The sequence below is a fragment of the Cnephaeus nilssonii genome (genome assembly GCF_951640355.1).
Source record: "Cnephaeus nilssonii genome assembly, chromosome: 18".
In the NCBI taxonomy this organism is placed as follows: Eukaryota; Metazoa; Chordata; class Mammalia; order Chiroptera; family Vespertilionidae; genus Cnephaeus; species Cnephaeus nilssonii.
Window position 1 is genome coordinate 31,404,942 of NC_137089.1, and position 27,073 is coordinate 31,432,014.

Genomic DNA, 27,073 nt, shown 5'->3' on the forward strand with positions numbered 1-27,073 from the left:
TCCCTCCCCACAAGGTAATGGAAAGTGCCAGCAACGAAAGGGTTAAGAGACGACTGTTCTTGTAGGTCTGCTCTGACAACTTATTCCAAGCCCGAATGCAACTGGAAAAGATGGAGATTAATCCTCACAAAGGCAGTCCTATTGGAAAGATTCCTGTGACTTTCGCCATAACACGGGGCTCTTTATGGCTTAATGTTTAACTGCACTGGAATGTTATTCTTTCCATTGCCTTTACGACTGTACTTAGGTTTGAAAACACTGGGTCTTATTCCAGTACAAAACTCAATCTGCCCGTGTTCTCTCACAGACTTCCACACACCCAAACCTGCCTTGTTCTACAGGTTTCCACCGACTCAAAATGGGAGGTGCTGTGTTTGACCCAAAGGGGTCTGTCCTCTCTCAGCACCTTGACAGAGACCTCAGTCCGCAGGATCAAGATCCAGGGCCACGACGAAGTTTTCCTCGGCGTCCCACGGAGGGGTCTTTCCCCAGCGCTCCGGCCGGTAAGGCATGTGCCAGGCTGGGGAAACAAAACATTTGTTTTGGAAATCTGCGGGCTCTAAACCTTTGATCGCTGCTTTCTAAACGGCCTTGAAAACCTTTTGCCTCACAACAGTTGCAGGCTGTGGTTTTGTGTCTGTGCGAAGTGACTAACAGCACTGCCATTCTCTGTGTGGGGAGTGTATTCATCTAGCACCCCAAACACCCACTGACTTCCGGCACCTCTTATCAGCTAAGCCATCGGCCAGGAGCTGACATTTCAGCATTCAGAAGCTCCCTACCCCCAACTCAAAAAAAAAAAAAAAATGACAGGAGGAGAAAAGGGCTCATTTGGCAATAGTTTGCGCTTGCTGTTTGGCCTGGAGAAAGGCATTCAAAGTGGTAGAAGATTGTTTAGTAACAGCTGGCGAGCACCAGGGTGTAAGGCTGATTTTCAGATATGACAGGCACTTACAGGAATGCTGCCAGATACAGCTGTTTAAAAGCCTTAATAAACAGCAAGTCAATACTAATCTTTGCCAAATTAATCTTCTCCCTGACAGCCCATCAGAGCAATTATGTTTAGGCTTATTGTAAACACACAATTGTCAAACAGGGACGCTGCAGCCTTTAAAACACTATACTTTGGTTCATGGTCTTCTTTTAGAATGTTTTCTTTCTTTTTCTATAGGATTGTAAGTCTTTCTATTTTATTTTCCAGTCATTTTTTTTGTTTGTTTGTTTTCTGGTCTCAAGTCAGTGTGGACGAAATGTCACTTTCAAACGTCTTTGCTAACAAGCTGCTAACAAAATGTGAAATTGTGACAGTGCTGGGGGGCGGGGGGTCCCTTTAATAAGACACAACTCTGACCAGCGCTGACATAGGACACGTGATTGTTCTCCGCTCCCTGCTGGTCTGGAACCTGAACTTCATCTTCACGTTTTCTTCCCAGTTACAAGGTTACAAGGTAATCTGGCTCTGGAGATGTCGACTGAGTGAGAAACAAGAAGGCAAAGTCTCATGTCTGTACACACATGGACTGGGAAGTGTGTGCATGCTGGTTCCGAAGTTACCCCTGCCTCCTGCAAGCCTTGTGGAAGGGTCTGGAAACGTCTCTCCTCTGTTCTGGAACCTGGTTCCAATAAACCTGGGGAAGTCTTTGCAAATCTTAGAAAATAGGGCCATTATTTCTTATCCTGGTGTAATTTAGATAAAGTCCAGGGAATGTGGTCTTTTATTTACTCCATTTCGCCAAGTCACACTAACACTTGGCAATTACAAAAAAAAATAAATAAAATAAAAAGTCAGCACCCTGCTCATCAGTGTTTGATTTAGCATTCCATAAACTCTCCTCCTGAAATTTCTCTCCTGAGCTCAGCCCTCCCACTTGTCTAGCACCTTTTCTCTCCTTTGCTTCTGACTTTCTCGATGTGACTAGTGGGTATTCTATCTTCTGCTTTGTAACTCGAAACCCTTGTTCAATTATGTAGACCGAAAAAATAGAGCACAACTCATTTTGAAATTCTTTTTTTTTTTCAATCTTTTTTGTAACCTTAGATTTCTTAATGAAAATTTCCATTCTTCTTCACCTCCTAATGCTCGTCAGCAATATTTAATTTCTTTTCGTATTGAAAGGGTTTTCAAATCACCAAAGAAACAGCACACAGTTCCTATCGAGGATCATCTGTGATGTGTCATTGATCTGTCTAGATATCATCACATTTATTGTGTACCTTCTATGTGCTATGGCATTTCTAATTGCTTTGAGGTACAGAAATTATTCTGTTTTAGGGAAACAAAGAGTTTGGACTGTTGGATGGCTCAAATGAATTCACCCATTAGGTGACTCAGTATGACATGTATTTTGGGTTAAAATTTATGATGTGAATTCTGCACTTTGCCTCACCACTATTTCAATGTCGGATCATCAACAAAAGAGATGAATTCCTCTGTTTCTATCTTTACCTTAAAGTAAGAATTATGAATGGAATAAGAAAATGCAGATCAAATCCCCCTTCAACCCTAAACATTAAGAGAACATCTGTGTGTGACCAACTCTTTCAAGTTCTAGCAGAGAACCTATTTATTACAAATTTCCACATAAAAAGTTTTTGCTATAACAAAGAAATAAGAATGTTTATTGGGACTTACTGGAATCTGGTAATTTAAAATATTCTTTGATTTAATGTAAATGTTTGGATTGATTTGAGGTGGGGCCACCTTGTCAGCAAATATAACTGATTACTTCTTTTTTTCACTATTTCGCCTAGGATTTTGTCATTTTTATATGTACAAGAGACAAATACAGGCAATTTCATATGGCTCCATCTAATCACCTTTCAAATAAGGGGGGGGGGCAACTTTTTTGAAAAAGGCGAGAGGTCCATGAAAAAAGAAAATTGGTGTTGATGGGCTTATTTTTAAATTTTAAATGCATAAATTAAAAATATCTCTTAGTCATGAATCCCATTATTATTCTGTTCTTTGTAGTTGTGGCTTTTGTAGCTATGGCTTTTGATGGATTGCTGTGTCCCATTCAGACAGGACTCTTCCCCTTTAAGGCAACAAGTTGAACACTATCACAGAGACCAGCTTTTATCCTTAGCTATGTCCACTAACTTGGTTAACTAGAAGTCATTGACTAATTTTCCATTGTCCGCTCGTTCGCATTTGGATGGGTGTTGGGCTTTTGGATTATTCTTTCCTGTGTATGGTAGGGACACAATTCAACCCTCTCTTCCCTATCCTCATACATAGCTTCCTTTCTTCAAGTGAGTTACGGTTTTGGTTTTGTTGGGTTCGTAAAGGTAGTTTATATTCAGAATTATTGCCGAATTTCCCAGAAAGACTTGATTTGAGGTGCAGGGGTCCTGCAGCAAGCCCCATCCCCGTTCCTTTGAGTTTCAAGCTACAAGCCAGCTTCCTTTCTAAAGTGGAGCATTTCTCGGGCAACACGTCACCGTACCAGGTTGCTGAGAGGACATTGCTGGCGCTTCAGGAACGACCATCTGTGCCCGTGGAACCCGTGAACCCTTGCTGTGCCTGATCTCTTCTGCCACCAAGTTTATTTGCGATTTCTCCTCTCTTGGGTCTGTCCTTTAGAGACTGATGGATATCCAGATAGAATACGGTCACACATGGCAAGAATTTTTATTTATGATGTACTTCCTTGTATTTACATTGGTTTTGTACTTCGTTTTTTTGGTATCAAGTGTGAACACTCTCTCTACCCTGGTTGCACACCTGTTCTAGAAACGCTGTAAAGTGTAAACAACGTTGTACTTTCCTGTACAAACCGCCTGTCACAGTCAAAGCTTGCTGTTCTCATCCCAGTAATTACCTTCTCCGTTTAGACTTACTGCAAGCAAAAATTCCACTTTCTTATAATATAATAAATAGAAGACATTAGGTAATTAGTGGTGCTGGTATATTTCTGAAATACTAAACAGACAAACAATAAACTGTGAACTTAATCACATGAGTTCTTATACAGTCTCAAGACAGAAAAATTAGAGCTCTCAGCTACAGTCATTTTAATAATCACACTGGATCTGCATTATTTATTAGTTATTACATGCTCAAGTGATTCAAGGTTGTACAATGCCTAAAATCATTCCAAAGCAAGCATACCTTTTGTCTTTTTAATTCTGACTGCATTACACAATGCATATATTTGTATTTAGTTAAATCGTTAAGTTTAGTTCACACATTTCATGAAAGAAACATCAGCCATTCTCTTGATTTCCAACCAGACTAGCTTTTAAAAATACAATCCCCTGTAAGGGACTAATTTGCTAGCTCTTTTTTGATATAAAAGCTATGCAAACCTTCAGCCAGATTCTCAATGTTTTTGGTTTCCTAGCAAATCGCTAGTACCCTCAGAATTCCCTCGGAAGACCCAGGAATTCTGGAAAGACAAGTAGCTTGTAGAGGCACAAAAGACAGTTAGAACCTCAATTTCTATCAGTAGCTTTCAGATTTGATGCCCCCCCCCCTTTTTTTTTTGCTGTCTGATTACTCACCTTTCATTTTCAGATATATTCTTGACAGTATGCTTTCCCTCCCTTCCTCTCACCCCTGGCTCAATTCCTAAATGTTTCCTGGATTTTGTGAAAAGCATGCAGCTTGAGGAATTTTGGTTGATTCGACTTTAATTTTTATATTTTTTTTTTGGAGGAGGGGAATTTACAGAATTGACTATAACCAGCTGAGAACCAAGAGGCAACCCTTTCAGATCAAGAACCTGTCCGTTTGGTCTTGAAGCTTGTGTGAGTTGTAGGGCAATTTCTCTGTTAAATTGTACGAAGAAAGAAAGTTCTTAAATATCGTAGTTTTTCATTTGCATTAACCAATGAAATGTAAAAATAAGGATTAGTTACTTTGATTTTTTGCTAAATGAAAAGTAGGTTTGGCTTTATTCATGTCACCGTAAAAACTAAATAATAAAGTATTCACACCAAGCGTGAATTTTTTTTTTTGCCAGCAAAAGTTAAAACATCAAAGAAACCTCTTTCAAATACTAACAAATTTACTTACAAACACCTATATTTATTATTTCATAAATAGGCGCAACAGGTTCCATAAAAAAGATTAAATACAGACACAGTATGGAGAAACAATAATACAGAGCCATATGTAAAGGTTATAATTTAGCTGTTTCCAATCTGTTTCTGCATCTAATAAAATACCAGGTAAGCATTTGGCAGTTTTATACATAAAAGGACTTAAATGACATTTACTAACCATTACACAAAAAGTGATACAAAAAGCAATTCTTCTGCAGTACAAAATAAATGTGTTTGCGCTTCCCTTAACACTAGTTTCTTTTTGTCTGATCAATGAGACAAAGCCAATTTGTTTTTAAATTAAAATCATTTGGGAATACGTTGTTTTTTTTCAAATATTTTGAAAATATAGAACTATTAGTCAGTTGTTTTAAAAATGAAGTAAAAATATGAATGTTTGCCAATTTAACCCCTATTGTGAAATCAATAAACTGGAATGAGCCAGTTTCAAATTACAATTTAGCTACAAAAACATTCACATTTTATACTCTAGGAGAGTGTGACATAGATGCTATTTACAAAGTTGCTATGACTGCTACATCAAGCCATTTAAAAAGTCTTTAGTAGTTTCATATAAACACCCATTATGAAAACCAATGGAAAATCCAGGACTTTTATCCGAGACATCTACAGTTGCTAAGGCAGTTACTATAGCGCAGCACTTCACAGCAAAAAAACCAACATAAAATCTGAATGGTCCAAATTTCCTTCAGGGAAGAAGAAAAAACAATGTCCATAAAGGATTAAAAAAATAATAAAGAAGCATGACTATGTCTTCCAGAGTGGGTGACCCACAAGCTCAAATGGTCCTAAGTGCTTAGCAACTTGTATTTTCTAATAAAATGGAGAATTGCCTTGACTGTACAAAGCAATCCACGGCGAAGACTTCCCTGAATTCCTCAGTGGACAGAAGAGGCGTTCAGATTTTCAGGTAAGGTACAGTGCTTTGTCCCGCTGCATGCCCCTGGATGAAGAGGAAACAGACAGAGAATGTCTCGTTACACACAAGGCGCGCGCTACAGGTGACCTCGGGGCACGTAAGCCTATTTGCTATAGCTTTGAAGGATGAGGACGTGTGTCCTGGGAACGTGCACTATTAGTTAACCTACATCTACATCTGCATCTACATCTACATCTACAGTGAACAGGGATCTCAAGGCAGTTATTCTCAGCACGGCTAGCAGAGTGCTGACACATTTCTGGAGCGGTGTCTTCCGCTTTCAGGAATGCGGGACCATTCCAGATAATCTTTTAGAAAGCAGCAAGGAAAGATGGATCTTTCCATGTGCCAGGGAGCAGGGCACGCTGGGCATGCTATGAGAGCTGCCCACCACCAGGTGGCGGTGGACGGCCGCTTACCCACTACTGCAGTAGTCGTTATTCCAGTCCACGGGCTGGGCGGCAGGATTTCTGCACCCAGAACGCACGTACTCCATTGCTTGGGTGACCACTTGCGCAGCTGTGGATGTAGGATTGATTATAGTCTGATAGTCCGGTGGAAGAGTAAATCCCTGAAAGGGAAAGCAGGCCACCAATAAGGATCGGAGTGCCTTTTTAAGACGACATGCACCTAAATATTTATCCACTGTTTGCAAACACATCCCTGCCCTCTTGCTTGTATCTCTCTGCAAGGGCAAGTTTATCCGAAGGGCGCAGAAAACTTAAAACAAAGGTAGAAAAGAAATGCCTACATTCTCATTTGTATCTTTCCTTCATTTAACCATGTTAGAAAACCTTTAATTATACTCTTGAGCAGATAAATTGGAATTAACAAATAAAAACAATTTAAAATCTAGAGAAGCCAATTCAATCCAAACAAAGGGGAAAGGGCCCAAACCTCTCAAAGTTTATATTTTCTATCAAACTGAAGGATACATGAATAGTTAACTCCCGGAATATGCAACAGAATCTTTTTTTGAAGGATTCAGGCAGCAGGTGGCTGAGTGTTTTATTAGACTACACCTATTCATATATTGTTCTCAAAACCCTTTTTTCTTCATTCATTCACAAAGGGACCATCTGCCTCATCTTTTATTTGTACTTTTTTTCTCAGCTAAAAAATTTCAACCAAAGCTTTTTAACAGTTGTTGGACTAATATAGGGAAGATTCAAAACAACTTGCCATTGGAAAACACAGACAAGGAAAAGTGTAAGACAGAGCAAATAATTTTAATTGAAAAGTCTATTAACTGGCAAACAATAATCAGACTTCAGGAAGATTCTTTTAATACACTGGTGTGGTGAAGTATTGACTTTTAATCCTTGCAAAGCTATTAAAAATTCAAGGACAGAATCTCTGAAGAATATATTTATATCTGGTAAATAAAAAGCATTATACACTACAATTTATTTTTAGCTTATCTGGTGAATTCGAGAGCAGCATAAGCAAGCTTTGCTGGAAATGACCAAAAAAGCAACTTAATTAATCTTGTGGTCGTCTCTTTCTACAGCCGATTTCATACATGGTTTTTAACCACTGGAAAAAAAAATCAAGATATTTTAAAATGAACCATTCTCCATTTAGTTGCAGGGAGCTTTTAAAGGCATAATTATTGTTGAGTTCTTAACTTTTTTTTTTTTTTAACTCAGCAGAATGGTCAGAGAATTAATTTCTAACTAAATATATTTCCTTAGACTTTTACCCATGTATGAATGTTCATTGGGACATTCAATGTCCTCTTCTACTCAAAGACACCTGTCATCAAATGTCCTCAATTCTCAATATTGGCTTTAAGATACTAATTTATTTTCTGTTTAAATGATAAAGACTTCAAGCCAATGTTCACACTAACTCCTACCAAAGCTGTGGATGAAAGACAAAACTTTGAAAAATTGGAAACAAATCATCGAAAAGTAGGGAATTCAGCCAGCCTGGTTATTTGACCTCACACAGACTAAAGGGAATAGAATGTTTCCCAAATTAACAACTGGTTTATGGGAAATACGTTTGTTTATGTAGACACCATTTGCAGCTCAAGTTGTAAGCGTTTCCCCAAAGAGCAAGATGACAAGTAAGAGGTAGTACTGGCTGTGGGCCCCTAGTCCTTCCTCGCTCTCCAGAACACTCCCCCATCTGTCTGGCTTCTGTGAAGTGTACTCATTTCATTACGGTCCTATATTATTGTCTTGATGGAGCCACTGTCCAGTTTTCTTGACTTTTTCTCTTAGTGTCTAGTGTGATGCTGGGCAAACAGCAGCAAAAAGCTCCAAGAATGACCTCCTGTTAACTTCCATTTCAGCCCCTGTCTTAAGGGCTGGCCAGAGGGACGTGAGATTCAGAGTGCTTGCCTTGCTCACTGGATATTCGCGGGGAGTACCCTGTAGTAGTGGCTCAATAAACAATGTCTCCCAATGAATGCAGTTTAACACAGAACTTTCAAAGTTACTGTTGGAAAGGCATGGGGAGTATAAATAAGTAAATGCCAGGGCTTTCCTATCTTTTAATGTAAAATTCTCCATATTGGATTTTAGCACAATCAACAAAATGTAACCTAAAAGTAAATGGATCTCAAAAACAGAGTAGTTGAAAAATATCTTGAATTAGTTAAAAGTATGGGAACATACGAAAAAAATAAATAAAAACAAACCAAACCACTTCCACCCAACCCCACACAATCAACAACAGAAACTACCATTGCTTTCCCCCCCATCCAATGAAAATAGTTCCTCAAGGTTGGGAAGAGAACATCTGGAGAACATTAATTTTTAAGTTATTAGTTTAAGATTAAATGGGTAGTTTCAGTTTATAAAACCCAAATTAGCCCTGGCTGGGTAGCTTAGTTGGTTAGAGTGTTATCCTGATATGCCAAAGTTGTGAGTTTGATCCCTGGTCAGGGCACGTACAGGAAGCAGCCAATGGATGCATAAGTGGGTGGAACAACAAAATCAATGTCTCTCTCTCTTTCTTCCTCCCTTCCTCTCTCTAAAAGTCAATACAAATAAAACAAAAACAAAATTATGTGCTATCTACAAAGTTCAAAGATTTTAAAATTCAGCTAACTTCAGTACTTAACGTTAAGATCCTTAATATGAAAACAAGAGAGGGCCAAGAAAAATGAAAGCAAAACCTGAAGTAAATCATTTTACTTGCTTTCAAATTAAAAAAAAAAAAAGAAACATTCTCCTGAACACTATATACAGAGATGCTGAGGTCAGACTTAGAGCTAAGAACATTTTTATTATTGATGTAAATATGAAACAACAATGATGATATAAATTTTTGAAAAATGTTGGCTTAGCAGTCTAATTAAACAAGACTGAATAGTTTGCATTTTAATGCTCAAGAGAAAAATCACCAACTGTTTTGTAGCATGCCTGGAATTCTAAATTTCATTTTCTGGTGCCAGATTGAAATAAAAATAGGAAACATGATAAAGATTAATTTGATGTCAGAAGGGACATTTGCTCTTTAATTAGATTTCTGTAGCCCTAGCAGTTTTGTTGTGCCACCATAGCAAGTCCTACAGAGCCTGCAGCACAACCAAACACTGATCCTCATATCCACACTTTACTGGGAACTAATTTCATTTCCTGCCTGTCTGGAGAGGTATTTTCACCAGGCATCAATGTGTTTGTCTTCACAACTGATTTATTCATCAATCTCAATGTGATTTTTTTTTAAAACCTTTAAATTACACCCAAATCCTAAAGAAGCTGTTTATTACACAAGGAAATTGAAAATCTGTCTGTGTGATATCATACAAAGATTATTTTCTTAAGGTTATAAAGGAAGTTGACAGATATTAATGATTTTTTTTCTCTTGACCTCATTCGACAATATAGTGAACAGAAAAAAAAAGGAAGAAAACTGGACCAAAACAAGCTGGTCTATGGGTTTAGTGTATAAAATATTTCTCTAGAAAAAAAAATGAAACCATTATTCCTGGTGGACTATGCAATCATTCTGTAGGATGCATTTGTTTTCAAAAGGAAAATAAAATAGCTAAAGTAATACTGAAATGTGAGCCATTATTTTAAAAATACAGTAGCTTTCTCTAACTTTCTCTTTTTCTTTTTTCTTTGATGATTGAATATGTGAACATGGCCCCCATGCCCAGGAAGCAAACATCTTTAGGATAAAAAGGTGCTTTGGTGGATGCATGGGACAGGTGTAATTACATCCACAAACTGGCTCTGTGACCACAGGCTAAGGACCAACTTGGGTGACGTGGACACTGGCCCCTATACACTGTTGTGATTGTAATGAATTGAGTGACATCAAGGGGTAATGGACTCTGATCCTGATTTGAGGATTAACAACTTGTTGGGGAGGCCTGTCCTTTACCTTGGAGGACCTTACTCTGATGACCTGCCCATGAGTCTGATCTCAATTCCATCATTCTCCCTTCATTCACCGGGCTCCCCACTGGCCATCTTTCCATGTCCGGACCAGCCACACTCCTCCCCAGCGTGGTCCTTCCAGTCTGGAACCTCTTCTCCTTCCTGCTCTCCTGGCATTCCGCCCACACCCTTCCCACCTCCCAGGATCTTCAGGTGTCTATGTCAGCCCTGGATGGGACCTTCCTTATTCATTCCGGCCAAAGGCTCTGCCCTCCCTGCATGCACCCTGCACTTTGTCCTCCTCTATTATTTTTTTTTCCCATGAGACCTTACTAATTTACCTGTTTATGTTATTACCACCCGCTACCCATCCAACTCTGATGTGAGCTGCATGGGGGCAGAGGCCTCATTACCTGTTCTCACTGATCATTCAATTTCCAGAGCCTAGACAGTGTCTGGCACACATTAGGGGTTCTATTAATCTTTTTGGAATAAATAAAAGTTTTAAAAACTTCCAGGAAAAAAATAAATTAAAAAAAAACTTCCAGGGAATTAAGGTTCTACAAACTACCCTGTAATTTCTTCTAATGTTTAAACACTTTTAGAATTCATTTTTAAAAAATGCTCTCATTTGTCCATTCGACATCCTTTTATTGACTACCTACCAGGATCAAGGCATTGTTAGAAGTGTTGCTAGTCACTGCAATCTTTGAGTCTCCACATTGGGCCCATGCCATTTTGTCTTCTGTTACTAATGTAAATTGAAATCAGGTCTTACCACTTCGGTAAGGACACGTTTTGGGATCCACTAATAGAACTGACTTACAGATTGATGAATAACCTACCCAATGTGATTCGTTCTATTTTTTCCCTATTCATATCTCTTGAGTTTTCACATGTGGCCTTATGTAATTCTGAAATGTTGAAAACTAGTCAGGGTCATGACCAACTCACCTAAGGTATTAGTGTATATATAGAAAAGGAACCATTTCTCATTGGATAAATTAGAAAAAAGGTGTCCTTTCTGGACAGAGCTCTAGTCCTGAACTTGTGGAGGGGATTGTGACTTCCACATTCTTTCCTCTGAGAAGAAATCGCCCTGTAGTACAGTACCGTGAGCAAAGCACGGGCCCTGAGCTGGCAGCAAGTCCCCTTAGGCAGGATTCAACTGAAGGTTGTGTCTTTTAAACTATTAATCCTCCACAGAAACACTACTGGTTCATTAAAATGCAAGGACACCCAGGAGGGCCCCTTTTATTGTGAGTGATGTCTGAAGGAAAGACTAGAAATCTGACCCTATAAGCATCAGTTGCTGACCACAAACACCACTGTGGACAAGGGGCAAGTGGTGGAAGTTGGCTTTCCCGAGTCTTCTTCCCTAGTGAGTCAACAACTAGTTTGTTGAGCATAGCTAAGTAAGTTGTCAGAGCTTTTATCAATCTCCTTGGCTTAGAGACCAAGGAAGACATCAGCTATGCTCTCCATAACCATGTCAATCTTAGAACAAACTAGAATTTAAAGACTCTCCAAATTCTAATAAGACACAGATTTTCTAAGGCAACACTGGTAATAGTCTGTAAGGATGATTAAAAGTGAGAGGCAGCAGGTCTAGCATTTAAGAATCCAGGCTCTGATTTCTGAATAGACTGTAGTGTGAATTCCAGCTCTGACCTTATGGGCACATTATTCAACCCTGCCAACCTTATGAAAATAATGCTAGCAGTACCCAGATTATAAATTCTCTGAAATTAAGGATAAGATAAGGTAATATATTAAGGTTTGCTATTGTCAGCTCTCAGAAATTCTGCCTATAAATACTATAATAAAAATGAATTTGACAGTACTTATATTTAATTCCTCTTTCTCCTTCCTCTCCACCCTCTCAGAGTCCAATGAGAAATTCCTCTACTGGGTGCCTGCCCAGTAGAAGCCAAAAATGACACAGAAAAAAAGAAACACATGCATAATAGAAACCAAAAGGGGAAATGCCTAATCAGAAAAGAAGACTGAACTGGGTAGGAGGAGGGCCCAACACAAGCCTGCAAAGATCGAAAAAATAAATTGATTAGGAAATGGGCCTAGCACAAGCCCATGAAAAGAAAAAATTGATCGACTTAAAAAAAAAAAAGCCCAAAATAATACAATCAAAATGTAACAAAGGTCTCTCTCTGTATAACGCACATTAATTGCTCGCACATTCTCTCTAACAGCGTTGAGGGCCCAGCAGCCTCTCCGGCTGAAGGGTGAACTTGGAGCGGGGCTCCCAATGCAGGCCCAGCAGCCCCGGGGACCCAAACGCAGGCCTGGATACAACAACACAACACCAGAGCCAGCCGAAAACAGAGACTAAATTACCCAAACGGAAACGGAGACCAAACTGGACTCAACTTTGACATGGACTGAACCATTAACAGAATTTCTAATTCTAGACTTAATGAAGACAAGACTCAACTTCTTCCACAGCATGATGGATGGAAATAAGACACTGGAACCTGGGAACAGTCTTGTATTTCCATCCCAATAAATCTTAACCACTACACCTTATCCTCCCATACAAGGGCCCCAAAAATGCTTTTCTTGGGACTCCATAAAAGGACCCCATTTCCACTAGCAATACAACTATAGACTCAAATTCCACAGAGGCCTAGATATCAATTCTTTTTTTAAAAAACTCTATTTTTATTGATTTTAGAGAGGAAGAGAGAGGGAGAGAGAAATAGAAACATCAATGATGAGAGAGAATCATTGATCGGCTGCCTCCTGCATGCCCCTTACTGGGGATCGAGCCCACAACCTGGGTATGTGCCTGACCAGGGAATCAAACCGTGACCTCCTGATTCATAGGTTGATGCTCAACCACTGAGCAACACGGGCTGGGCTAGATATCAATTCTATAGGAAGGCTATGTTTGCATATTTAACTCTGGCTCTGGAAACAGTAGAGTAATTTATAACAGTGAGATACATTTGATATTGTTTGTAGGTTTTACCTTGACCTATATTTTAAAACAAGTTTTTATGATTTTTAAATGCTTCATGCCCAGTTTAGTTTACACCATTTGCTCATTTTCAAATTTTAAAATAAAACCAAACCCCAAAGGAAAACTTAATTTCCAAGAAAAGTTAACATTGCACACAAATGGTTTCAATAATTGGGGCGTGGGCAGGGAGCTTTCCAAAGCTCTTATATTTGCTAATGTATGCAGAAGCCAGGTATCCATTTTAAAATAAAACTGGTTAAAACATTCATTTCTTAGGATGTTTAAGGTTGTACCCATTGATATTTCTGGCCAGAAACAGTGGGCCTGATTTCATTTTACAGCATTTATTGAACTCAGCATTCATGCCTACCAGGAGTTCCTTATAGCTGAACAATATTATAAAAAACAGTATAGAGGTCTCAATCCCAAAGACATCTTTAGTAGCAGTTGGCATCTCAAAACAGCAAATGTACTTTACTCAAGCAGAAAACAAGGGCGATTAGAAGGGTGAAGCAAAATGGACATCATGAGAAGGAAACCAGTGATTATGAAAAGCAGCAGCTATCAATTATCGTGATTGTATAATGCTGCCCATACTCTCCACCTGTAAATTATATTTTTCAGAAAGCAGATATTTGTTGAATATCTTCAATTCTCTCTCCATTTAAATAGAAAACACATATCCCCCTCCTTGACTGGAGGAACAGACCCCCCCCCCCCGACCCCACCCCTCCCCAAGCACTTCTGAAGAGGAGTTCAGAGTACGAGCACGTACCTGCTGCATGGTGGGTGAGTGTAAGGCAGACTGGACCTGCATGGGGAGCTGGTTCCCAAGGGGCTGCTGCATGGTGAGTGGCTGGTGCTGCTGCATGTTGAGATGCTGGTGAAGAGGTGGGCTGATCTGGAGGGGAGGAGGGGGGGACACGGCCATGTTTGCTATAGACACAGTCACTGGCATTTGGTTATTCGGCTTGGGGGCTATGCTCCTGGGGAGACTGGGGTGCATGGCAGTTAGGTGAGGGTTCATCCCTGGTTGTTGGTGATAGTGGGAACTTAGGTACAGAGCTGAGTGGGCCTGGCTGGGCCCGTGGAACACTGACGGCTTTGAACTGATCAGCTGAGGAGGTTGAGAGGTCTTCACATCAACAGGTTCGCTGTAGCTCTGTGGGCGAAACAAACAAGAGCAGCATTAAGAAACGGACCCCCACGTTGTGATTTCTATTAACAAGATGTTCTGTGAGTTTATACATGAACTTCCATGTGACTCAACACCCATTACTATTCTTTTTGTTTGTTTGTTAGTCCTTACCCAAGGATATCTTTCCCATTGATTTTTAGAAAGAGTGGAAGGGAGAGAGAGAGACAGAGAGAAACATCGAAGTGAGAGAGACACATCAATGGTTGCCTCCCACAGTTCCCTGGCCAGGACAGGGGATGGAGCCTGCAACTGAGGAGACATATGCCCTTGGCCAGAATCGAACCCAGGATCTTTCAGTCCACAGGCTGATGCTCTACCCACTGAGCAAAACCGACAAAGTCCCCATTACTATTCTTGATCCTCTTACCCAAGAACTCTGCCGTCATTATTTGCAAGGCTGAGGTTCTTCTATCTCTTATATAAAATCTAAAACCATCTATGGTGACTTTTTTTTTTTGTATAAATGCTAAGCCTTAATTTGGTGGCCTTTCTCATCCTCCAAATAAAGAGAAAAAGATCAGGGTGGGATGGATGCCATCATTGTCCTAATAGGAAATGCATGCATAGCTCACTTTGAAAGTAATTCAGTGTTGGAGTTCTTCTATTGATTATCTGTTTAGTTTTGTCTTTTTTCTTTTTGTATTCTCAAAGAGCCTTGGCCTAGATATTTGCACAAAGAAATCAAAGCCGGTTGATGGAAATGGATATGGAAGCAACGAGTTCTAAAATACCTTTCAGAAGTCATATAAAACCACATTAATATATCTTCAAAGTAACCATAGAACTCATCTTGGTTTTTAAAGAAGTTGGTGATGAATTGTCCCCCATAATGAACTGGATAAAAATAATCTCTCTTAGAAATTTTAGACTCCATCATAAATGAATATAATTTTGCCCTAATTTTTTTCATACCTTCACAGGGCCATTTCCTAATAATCTTTTAATTGGCTGAAAAACGAGGCATATCAGTGGAAGCTGAAAAGAATCAAGAATTAGCCCTGAGGCATTTCTTTTTGGGCATGAGCCCACCTCCTACTTTTGCTGAGAGGAAGAGGCTGATAGAACAAATGGTGAAAGGTGAAACCAGCTGGAGAAAGAAAATGCTAAAATGTCCTTCTGGGGAAAAAACAAGGTCTTGACGATGCATAGATGCTCTTATCCTGCGACCTCCGGGTCCCGCTTATTCAGTTTGTAAATCAGAATGAGTTTCTTGTTCCTCCCAGCAACACAGGGTCCTTCTGAGTTCCTCCTGCTCTGTGCGGCTCCATCAACTGACAGGTACGCTAGGCAGACTAGTTCATTGCACATGATGACATGAAACTCAACATTGCTAGCAGCACAACTCATTCCCCCTCAATAATGTAGGGAAATTAAATAAAACCACAGTAAGAACAATGCTGCATGTGTGTGCTGACTCGAGGAGGGTAGGCTGGTTAAATGGACTACCACCCCACATACTGTTTCTATAGGAAGGACACAACATCTGTAAAAACATGCCCAACTATGGAAATCTGAGGTCCCCTGAGACTGAATACTCCATGCAGAGTCTATAGTAAGGTGTATCCAAAGGGTTCAAGTCCCTCCAAAGAATCCTCTCATTATTTCTCTCTGTCCATGTTGATGCAGCCTTCCAAACTAGGAATGGACATTCAGGTACCCTGTCTTCTGTGGCAACATTAGAAATGTCAAAAATTGTTCACAGAAATTTTCCAGGGGAGCTTTAGACCAAAGAAGCGTTATTAAATACTAGAGGCCTGATACATGAAATTCGTGCAAGAGTAGGCCTTCCTTCCCCCAGCTGCCGGCACAGGCTTCCCTCTGGCACCCAGGACCCAGGCTTCCCTTGCAGCCCTGGCTTCTTCTGGAAGGATGTCCAGAAGGACAACTGGTCTAATTAGCATATTATGCTTTTATTATTATAGATAGAACCTAAAAGGTGCTTTCCATTATAAAATTAAGTCAATTTTTTTGGCTTCCATTTAAAAAAGTCTTATTGTTGATGCACAGAGTAGTGAACAATTCAAGGAAAAGGTCAATCAGGTTAATCCAGGCCACGTAAACACTGACTAGTTCTACATCAGAGTAGCATGTACTGGGGTGATATGCCTCAAACATCATTCTGTACATGTCAAGACAATATGTGTTTATTGTGTGTCTGTGTGTTTAAGTCATCAGGGAAAGTGTTTTCATTGTGTTTGCATTCCTTCTTCTGAGCCTACTGCACAAGGGCTAATTTCATATTTAGTCACATACTGTAGCACTGTCATTCATGAAATAAACAATTACACAATGAGCAGAAAGCTATCACACTTAATGCATGTTAGTGCATCTTTACTTTTTGCTTTATAAATGTTTTAATTCAAACAGAAGAAAAATCACTCACATTTAGCATACTCTCAAAACTATGAAATACATGTAATGGTAAAATGTTTTTATCTCGGTAGCCAATAATGCCTCATTATATACTGATCTGGTATAGAGAGCTTTAGATACGTAGCCTGAACTTGCATATACACCTGTGTGTATGTAAACCAAATGTACAGAAGAATATATGACATGTTGTTCAGACAATCGTATAATCATCCCAAGAATTACAACAATAAATTTATAATTACATACATTTATTTATTTAAATTAAACAACTTACGGAAATGTACTTATGCTACACTAGAAATGACTAATCCTAGTGAGTATAGACACATAGCAAACAGCAGGGCTGGCTTCATGGGTGGATAGCCAGTCTTGGCAAGCAGTTCTAGGTATAACACCCACTTCACACCCCGACGCACACAGTTTCCAAACTGTATTGAAGGGGGTTTGTGGAAAAATAAATATCTTAAAACAGCCAGGTTCCATGAGAGAATGTGTGGAAACAGCACTGGGTTAGAGAAGATTAAGGGGGTGCCTTCTAGCAGGACTTCTCAGAACCTTCACTCTGCGAATCTATGTCTTGAGTCTATAAGTAAGAACCACAAAAGTCTTCTCTTAATTGGTCACTTCATGGCAATAGTTTTCAATGAGAAATATTGGTGCAGAAAAATTAATAAATCACACACACATAATTTAAATTGGCAAATAGTGTGGAGAGCAGCTACAGCGTTTGGACAGGTTCAATCCTTGGACTGATGAGAGGGCATGGTCCTCTCCTGGTAAAGCCACGTGCAGATCCCAGCTTTGAGGGCAAAGCCCTCCCAGCACAATTATAGCCAAAGGCTATGGTTGTAAGCTTGACCTAATTGGCAGCTTCCCAATTAGAGCCTAGAAGAGCGAAAGTGTAGACCTGTGGTCCCAGGTGGCTGAGTGATGTAGGCTGCGGGAGGTGCAGCAAGTGCTGCCAAAACAAAGCTTGATAGAGTTCTCAGGTGCGTGTAATCAAGTAGATTTGAAACTCTCGAGAACATTGTAAACATCTTGACCACGCCCTTGCTTTGCCTCGTGAGATCTGACTATAAAATAAAGACTCGGCTTACAGGCTGTGGCACTGTCTCTCCATCCGAAAACAGTTCCCACCTGGCCCCAGCTATATTCTCTTGTCTGTTTTCTTTAATCCTTCACTGCCCCCCACCCCCCTCAGGTCCACCACTGACCGTGCTGGATGTGGTTCAAAATAGAACATACATTTCAATTTAAATAGTCATGTTTCTTGCCTCAAACTAACTTTTTATTGCCTCACAATGCATAGTGAAATTTCATGCATACAGGTACAATATTAAAATAATCATTATTTCATGTTTCCTGGAATAAGATTTGCATAGTGAATTTCATATTCTCCGCTAAGGACTGTGACAGTTTCTTGAAGGGTTTAGGCAGTTGGCAGCTTCCCAATTAGAGCCTAGAAGAGCGAAGGCATACACATGCTAATGGTTTTCCTCCACGGTGAATTCAAAATAAACAATGAGCCAAATTCTCCCAAATTTCACTTTTTAAATAACAGCATGTGGTCCACCACATTGATAGATGATAAGATAGATGTAGAGGTAGAAGTATAGACTTATAGATAAGTAGAAATAGATTGCAACCTAATCTGAGATACTTGATTGCCAACTTTGTGAAGGCTCTTTTCTCCTGGTAAACACAAAACATTCTGTCTGTTCAGCCATTTCTTTGTCACCCATCTTCTCCCAACTAAGGCATGCAAAGATCAGTAATGCCAAACCTAAATAGCAGTAACTTTTAATCACTGGAAGGAATATGGGCAAACTATCTAAATAGATTTCTAAAAGGAATGATTTAGACAACACTTACCCATAATTTGTAACATAGAGGGAGAAAGAATCTTGGGAAGTTACGTGATTTCCCTTCACTTTCCAAGATACTTAATGTGACAAGGTAAATAATGTGTCTAGGTACGTGACTGTGCACGGCAGGCACCCCAATAGGGGTTCTCTCCCTGTATTCTCGCTTTAAAATGAAGTCCTCCAGTTTTGGACCCCTCTCCATCAAGGAAAGGACCTTTTTTTTTTTACAATAATGACTTGAATCTCTGCATCCCATGCACCTGGCACGATGCCATGTATACAGAGCACACCAACATGTTTGATGAATGACTGAATGACTCTTCTTGAGCAATACTCCACACAATGACTGTTGCCCTTGCTGGGGCTCCTGACAAAGCATGGGGCTCCTCTTCCCAAGGGGGCGGGGAGAAAAGATCTGAAATCTTAGAAACCTTACAGAATATCAGGGAGATATTCCACTTTCTCCTTTGCTCTCAGCATAAACCACACCCTCCCAGAAGGGATGAGAAATGATCCCCCTTAGCTCTGGCCCTTGGTTAGGTACTCTGCTCTTTATTCCCCACTGGATCTTGGGTGATGCAGGCAACAGGGAAGTTTACTGTGCTCCTCTCAGATTTTGAGGATTTGCGTCTTTATGTAAAGGTCCACTCATTCAGACAGGGAAAAAAACCTACTTCCAGCTTCATTTCTGATTAATTCTTAATCAGACTAATACAACAGACCATCTATTAATTATAGTGCTATTTTATTATTTTGGAAGATAGGAAGAATAAGTTCATTTTCCAGAACAAAGTGCCATGAATTCATAATCTGATTAAATGGGGATATGAAGAAATCATAAATTTAATATACCCTTACTCTCATTTTCTTCCAATTAAACTATGAGAGCAAGGCTACAATTTTGCAAATTAATTGTATATGAATATCTTTGTACCTATCATTCATAACTTAGAAATATTTTCTCATACAGACTAAAGAATTTAAGATTGTTTCTATTTTCAAACACCTTAACTACTTTTATTTTAGGGTGTGTGTGCTTTGTGTAGGTAACCTGATAAATGGGATTTTACTACTGTATACGCAACTGAAAATCAACCCTTAAATCAGACATTTTAATGCAAAAACTGTGTTCTGGCTGTTAGTTTCTGAATAAGTTCTACCTCCTGCCTGCTTTTGAAACCATTATTCTGAAAGATGTTCTCTATAAGCAAAATGAGGATGCGTGTGTGGCAAGAAAGACCATTGGGTCTTCTCAGTGGAATTTTCCACAAGAGATAGAACTCTATAAACCTTCAGGTACTTCTTATGGTCCAAGTTGCTGATTATCCAAGATAGTTTTGATCCCATTTACTCTGTATAATAAAGATAATACTGCAGAGTGCATAAATGCCCCCATTCTGGGATGACAAATGCCATAAAAAAATTGACAAAGCAATTGTTATTTAAAATAGCAAAGTATAAGCACAAGACATAAAACTCAGTGGAAGCAACAATATAGGAGTTGCTGAACCAAATCAGATTAATCATCCATCTAATTTGATTCTTGTTTTCAGCACTGACCAATACTTGATGCACTGGAAATTAAAGAACATTTATGCACCGACTCAACTGTGCATTGTTGCTTCTGGACAGAAATTTTTTCTTGGTCCTTGCCTGTGATTAATTTACACCTTGAAGCATGAGATTTTATTATCTTTAAATCACAGTTTGGGCTTACGGGAGCTGCACATTTTATGTTAACAGTCATAAAATGGTCCATCCCATTTTCAAATTTGGACTTAGTACTTGTCTTCATGGCATGAATTCTATAAATTACTTCATCCTGTAAAAAGAAATTATATCCTTTTTGTTTTGAACTTACTGGTCCTTAAACTGAGCATTGTGATTCTTTATGACTGGTCATGGCAACAGAGAACTTTTGTAATTTAATTCAATACTGTCCTATACTGTACATTAAAACAAAACCAAAAACCCAGCTTCCATTGTCCTCTAGAAATCTGGCACAAGGTAGAAACAAAACCTCCTCTCTGGCGTGTGACCTTAAAGTCATGAATCTGATGACGGTCGTTTAACAAACCAGAACATATTCGCCCACATGTTGTCCCCTTCCAGGTGGGCACTTCTAAGAAGGTGGAAGTTTCTTTGAGTAAACGCTGCTTTTACTTGGAATATTGAGAACTTCCCTACTGGCTTTCTCTTCAGAGCCTGTGGGACTCTGTTTTACAGATCCTCAGACAACTCTTTGTCGTTTGATGGTGCGTTTGATTTTGGAAACAGCTAATAGTCACTTGGAGCCAAGTCTGTGGATTATATTTGAGTGATGTTTGGGGAAAAGAACGAGGTGTGAAAACAATGTCACACGATTGACTTTCTAAAGTGGCTCGCAACCTTTTCGTGACTGCAGTTCTGAAAGAGGAGTTTCGGGACTCTTTTTGAACTTGGGGAGCAATAATAAAATGAGTTTGTGGCCTCCCAAGGTGACTACTTTGAATCCAACACTCATTTTGAGAATATAAATTCTGGTCTATGTGGTAAAATGAAACCAGTTCCAATTGCTTTAAAGTTATACATTGTTTTCAACATAATAATTTAGACCCATGTCTATGGAAAAACTATATATCCTTAAGCTTTCCTTCATAGGCCAACCCCAAATGACCTTAAATAGCAAGTAACACGGCTCCAGCCAGGAAGTCCTAGCTTTCAAAACAGCATATATGCTTGGCCCTCAGACTATTCTTAGTCTCTCCTACTAAAGACTCATAAAGACCATTCCAACGAAGAAAGCTGTGTAGATGAGTTTTAAAAATATCTAGACCATTTCTTATCTTTATAAAAGAATGTATCCTGAAACAAACTTTTCTTATTTTAATGCCACTCAAAATTTTTCTGTACATCAAAGCAGCCTTGCAGACAAATTGAAAATATGAACCAGCTACATTTTCAATCATGCACAAACTTTTCCTAGTTCTTTGCACACTTACCAATAACATTAAACTAAAATTAGTAACAGTAATAAAATAGTTGGTATTTATTAAGTGTTTCCCGTGTTCAGGATCCCAAATCATGCAGCTTATATAGTTTTCTTATTTCAGCCTCACGGATGTAGGTCCTGTGATCTTCTCTATTTAACACATGAGTAAACCGAGACTTAAAACAGCTGAATAACTTGCATGAAGATATGCAGCTAGGAAGTGGGAAACCTGGAATTTGAACCCAGATCCACCTGCCCCCGCTGGCTGTGGACCTTTCTGCCCTCTGAGGACTCCTCGGTGTGATATGAGTGGCACCTTTGAGGTCCCCGGATGTTTCCCTTGACGTCCTGTGGAAGCACAGACGTTGAAGATACCTTAGAGATCTCCTACAATCCTTATTTATAAACCTTTGTTTCCTGCTTTTAACCTTCTCTACGGAAAGAAATTGTCTACCCAAATAACTCAAGAGGTTAGTAATTGCCCTCTGTTCAGATTAAAGTCCTCTAGCTTCCAATGGCATCTTTTTTCTTGTTCTGGAGCCAGAGAAAATGGAGCACCAGTAACCCTTGTCCTATGTCTAATGCCTGCCATGGGCTTGAACGTGCCTAAGACTTTGTTTTTCAGAATTAGAAATTTCCAACTCTTTCTTCCCAGCTCCTATCTTCTGCCTTTTACATTTCAGTCACTTACTTTTTTTAACTTTCAGTTTTCAATGATAGCTAACATACAATATTATATTCGCTTCATGTGTTCGAGTGACTAGACATTTTCATGCCTTACCAAGTGCTCACCTCAGTAAGTCTAGTACCCACCCGGCACCACGCATAGTGATTACAACCCTGACTCTATTCCCCATGCTGCCCTTTACATCCTTGTGACTATTTTGATCACTGGCACTTTGTACATCTTAATCCCTTCACCTTTTTCACCTGTCCCCTAACCTCTCTCCATCTGGCAACCATCAATTTGTTTTTTTGTCTCTATGAGTGTGTTTCTGTTTTGTTTCTTCGCTTATCTTGTTCTTGAGATTCCACATATACGTGAAATTGCATGGTATTTGTCTTTCTCTGTCTGACTTATTTCACTTAGCACAATTTCAGGCACTTTCATGTCTTTTTCTTCTGAAATCTGTCCAACTTCCCTCTTTAAATTATAGAGCCCAAATTGAATAAATCATTCCAGAGTCTGACCAGTGTTGTGTTTCAACACTCTGTACTCTGTTCATGTGTCCTTCAATTCCGATGTGTTTGCACAGCAGGGCGTGGCCTGTGGCTGGGCAGCCTGTCACAGGCTCCGTGTGGCCAGGCCAGGCTGCTGCACAGCTGGAAGAGCATAGCACAGAGCAATGCTTTCTAGAGTGTCTGCAGGCCCCGGACTCCTTGGAGGGCTCCGGCCTTCTACCCGCAGCTTCCTTTAAGGCAGGACAGCTGTTCTTTTAGCTGTCTAATATGTAAGAGCGGGCATAGACTTTTATTGGAGATAACAAAGAGGTTGTAGTTCTAAGATATAAACTGATGAACAAAAATAGATCCAGAGACACAGAAGCATCGAAGAGACCATCAAACCTCAGAGGGAAGGCAGGGGAGGGTAAGGGGGCGTTGAGTAAGACATCAACCAAAAAACTTGTATGCATGCAGATAAGCATAACCAATGGACACAGACAATAAGGGGGTGAAGGCCTGTGCTGGGAGGCAGGAGAGGGTTGGGAGAGGTCAGTTGGGGAAAAAGGAGACATATATAATACTTTCATCAATAAAGAATTTGAATAAATAAATAAATAAATAAATAAATAAATAAATAAATAAATATTTGGTAATCACTCATGATAGAGAAAACCTATAAGCTTTGGAACAAGACAGCAAGGAGTCTGGGTCCTCAATCTGTCACTCTCCTTACTGTGGGCGAGTCATTTAATCTCCCTACCCAGGGACTGTCTAGAAAATGGGTCTAAGTCTAAATCTTACTTTGTAGGGTTATTGTGATGAATCCTAGGTATTTATATAAAATGTCTCGCACCACGTGTGACACGTAGAAGCTACATGTAGCAAGACACTCTTCGTATTTGTGTCATTGGAAAAAATTCCGTGTCCTTCTGAGACTGTGTCAGTATCATCATTTTGAAGTTATGACAGAACAGTCATTTACTATGACAGAGCTTTTTTATTTTTGGTAGATTTCTATTTTATTCAGGCCTGGAGTCACGTTAATGAATTTGTTGGATTAGATGGTCTAAAGCAGATTTCAACTAAAACATAACATGAAATATTGAAAGGAGAGGGACACTGTTCATCTTATGCCTCAGTTTCATAGTGGAGCCAGGCAGTTTCTATTTTTGATTATGTTCCGTAAGAAGCAGCTAATTTTAGACTGCAGTTGCAAACCTTTCAAGTCCCGTGAAACATTTTCCTTTGATGTGCTGCATTCAGCTCTGTGCTCTCAGCACCTAGCCCCGTGCCTGACACGGAGCAGGTGTCGTGCAGCCCTGGCCGGACGCGGAGTGCGGCCTGGTCTGGAAGCCACAAGAAGCAGCAGACCAGACCCGGCCGCAGATGAGTGAGGGGAGGAGCTATGGGCCTAGGACTGCAAAGTCTTATTTGGTGGGACAAATGCATTTTACAGAAAGCAAGTACCCAAATATGCAGCTCTGGAGGAGTAAAGCGAGAACTTAAGGCCATGATGCTCCCTGCCTAGTAGAGTATTTCATTGGCCAAAGTGACCTCAGAGGAGAGAGTCGGTGCTCCGCCGTGGCTGGTGGGGCAGGGGGAGTTTAAGAAAGCAGGTCAAGCACGCTGTCTGGACCCACGAGCTGCACAGCCCAGCACAAGGACCGAGAGTGGGGTCAGATGGCTGAGGAAATTCATTCACATAAAGTGACCTTTTAGAAATGTAAATCCGATCATGCCATTCCTACTGAAACTCAGTCAGTGGCTTCCCTTCATACTGGATAAACCCGGTTCCTTTCAATGTCCTGCAAGGCCTTGGTGATTGGCCCCTGCCCACCTCCCCAGCTTCACTTCAAACCAGGCTTCCTCTGTCATCAGCTCCGGCTGCATTGACCTCTCAGTGCCCGGAGCCAGTTTTGTCCCCGAGCCTTTGCACCTGCTGCAGGCTCCCCCTCAGCTCCCTCGGGCCTGCAGTTCCTGTCTTCCTCTGGCTCTCAGCTCCAAGGTCACAGCTTCAAAGAGGACTTTGCAGTTCACCCAGTCAAATCCCTTGCTGTATTTCCTTCCGAATGCTTAGATTCTCAAAGATCTTGGTCATTTACTAGCTTACGTTTTCACTCTTGGTCTCCCAGACGAAAGAGAACATTCCTTAAGTGCAGCGGATGCATTTTCCTGTTCCCCACTGTGCCCTGAGCCGGGCACAGTGTTTGGTACAGATCACATGCCCAGGGGGTCTGCCGAATAAATGTATGATTGAGTGAATGGGAACAAAACCTGGCTGGTGCATGTGCTAACCTGAAATTGTCACTATCAGTACCATGTAGTGTTTTATGATGGTACCTTTAGATCTTTCAGAACAGGGAAATAATTTATAACACACTAAAAAAATTTAACAGAAAAATATGTGCATAAATATAAATGGCTATTATTTTCCTTGTGACAACTTAAAATAGAAAAGAAATGGCTTCTTTTCATTTCACTTATATGTGGTATCTGAAAAACACACACACACATGAATAAACAAAACAAAGCAGAAACAGACTCATAGATATAGAGACCAAGCTGATGGTTACCAAAGGGGAGGGGCATGGGGGACGGGTGAGAATCCTATATAATAAAAGTGTAGTATGCAAATTGTCCCCTCCACCAGGAGTTGTCCAGGAGTTCAACCAGGGGGCGGGGCCAGCCAGGGGAAGGGAGGGAGACCCTGGTCCATGGCGGTGGCAGGCGGCTGTGGAAAGGGAGCGAATACTCGGCCGGCAGCCGCAGCTGCTAGGGACCCTACCAGTACATGAAATTCGTGTACTGGGCCTCCAGTAAATAAATAAATAAATAAATAAATAAATAAATAAATAAATAAATAAATAAAGGAATTAAGTACTGTACATGTCAGAACAGTCACACAAGAACAAAATACAAAATGAAAAAGAAACAGATTTTTACACGCTTCCATCTCAATGGGAGAGTAGTCTGGTACATTTTCTGTACATGCCTAAAGGTTATACTGCAAATATCCACTCACATACAACATCAGAGGGCCACTTTTTGTAACCTGGAGAGGGTGTTTGTAATTTCCTTCAATTTGTATACACACAATACATGGCTGTACATAAACAGACATTCAACAGTTCCAGCAGAATTCCTGCTGCCAAAGGGAAGAAAAACGTCAGAGTAAGCTGTAAAAAAATGTGCTTGGTTTTTAAAATGTAGATATGGCAATTCGCAGCATTTATACAAATTGCCGTATACTGAGGGTTGCAACTCTGAGAATGAATAGTAAGAAAAAGTTGCAGCTAAGAGCAAATCTGAGGACACTTGTTTTGAAAGCAAAGGCTTAGTCAGTATCACAGCACTCTGGCAATCCACATAGCATTCACCAAAGGGTTTTGTATTGGGCTTGAGACATTATGTATTGATTTTCTTGGATGTAAAATGCTCTGACTAACTCTCTATTTAAAATGCTCAAAAAGAAAATTTCATCTTGGATGAAATCTTATTCCATTTTTTTTTGAAAAGTCCTCTTTACATTTTGGGCATATTAGTTTGAATAATATCAGTGTGACTAAATAACCCAATGGCTGGATGGATCTAATATTTTATACCTTATTTTTTTGCTATGATTTTATACACATTCTGTGACTTCTATAAATATACAGAAATGTTAGATAGTATCAGCAGAAAATATAAATAGCTGCAAAAGGAGTTAGATAAATGAGGAAGTGCTAGATCTTTGGTGAGAGAGTACAGGAGAGCTAGAAATGTTGAGGTTCAGTAATAAGTAGCATGTTTTCCCACAATGTCATGGCTTAGACGTGGAATATAAAGTTGTATTAGGCCACTGGCACACTGAAATTTTTATCCACGTGTATTTGTGCTCTCTTTTCTGTTCTGCATCAGTATATTCAGCATATATTTTCCCCTATTAAAAAAACAACTAATTTATATAATTACTTTGGAGTTGTTAGAAGGACAATGGCTATTTGTGGATAACAGAGAAAGTATTCTTCATGGGTGAATAAAATAAAATGAATAAAATGAATTCAGAGCCCCAAGGCACACTGAACCAAATAACAGCCAGATTTAGGCTTGAGATGACATAACACCAAGCACCTATAAACACAGCCCCATCTCACTGAGGTTGCCTCCCTGAGAAATCTATAAAGGGAAATACATCTTTAATAACCTGAGACCGAACA

At 39.9% G+C, this 27,073-nt stretch overlaps 1 protein-coding gene across 1 annotated transcript in view; it reads right to left on the bottom strand.

Moving 5' to 3' along the window:
* Positions 1-5,921: 5,921 nt before the first annotated feature.
* Positions 5,922-27,073, bottom strand: part of TOX (thymocyte selection associated high mobility group box) — a gene marked incomplete at its 5' end in the record, with an annotated part of 311,293 nt that continues 290,141 nt past the window's right edge. The window contains 3 exons of the mRNA XM_079796582.1: positions 5,922-6,010; positions 6,406-6,557; positions 14,082-14,468. Of these exons, the coding sequence (XP_079652708.1) occupies positions 5,974-6,010; positions 6,406-6,557; positions 14,082-14,468 (576 nt within the window). The 3' untranslated portion in view covers positions 5,922-5,973. The remainder of the gene's footprint in view (positions 6,011-6,405; positions 6,558-14,081; positions 14,469-27,073) is intronic.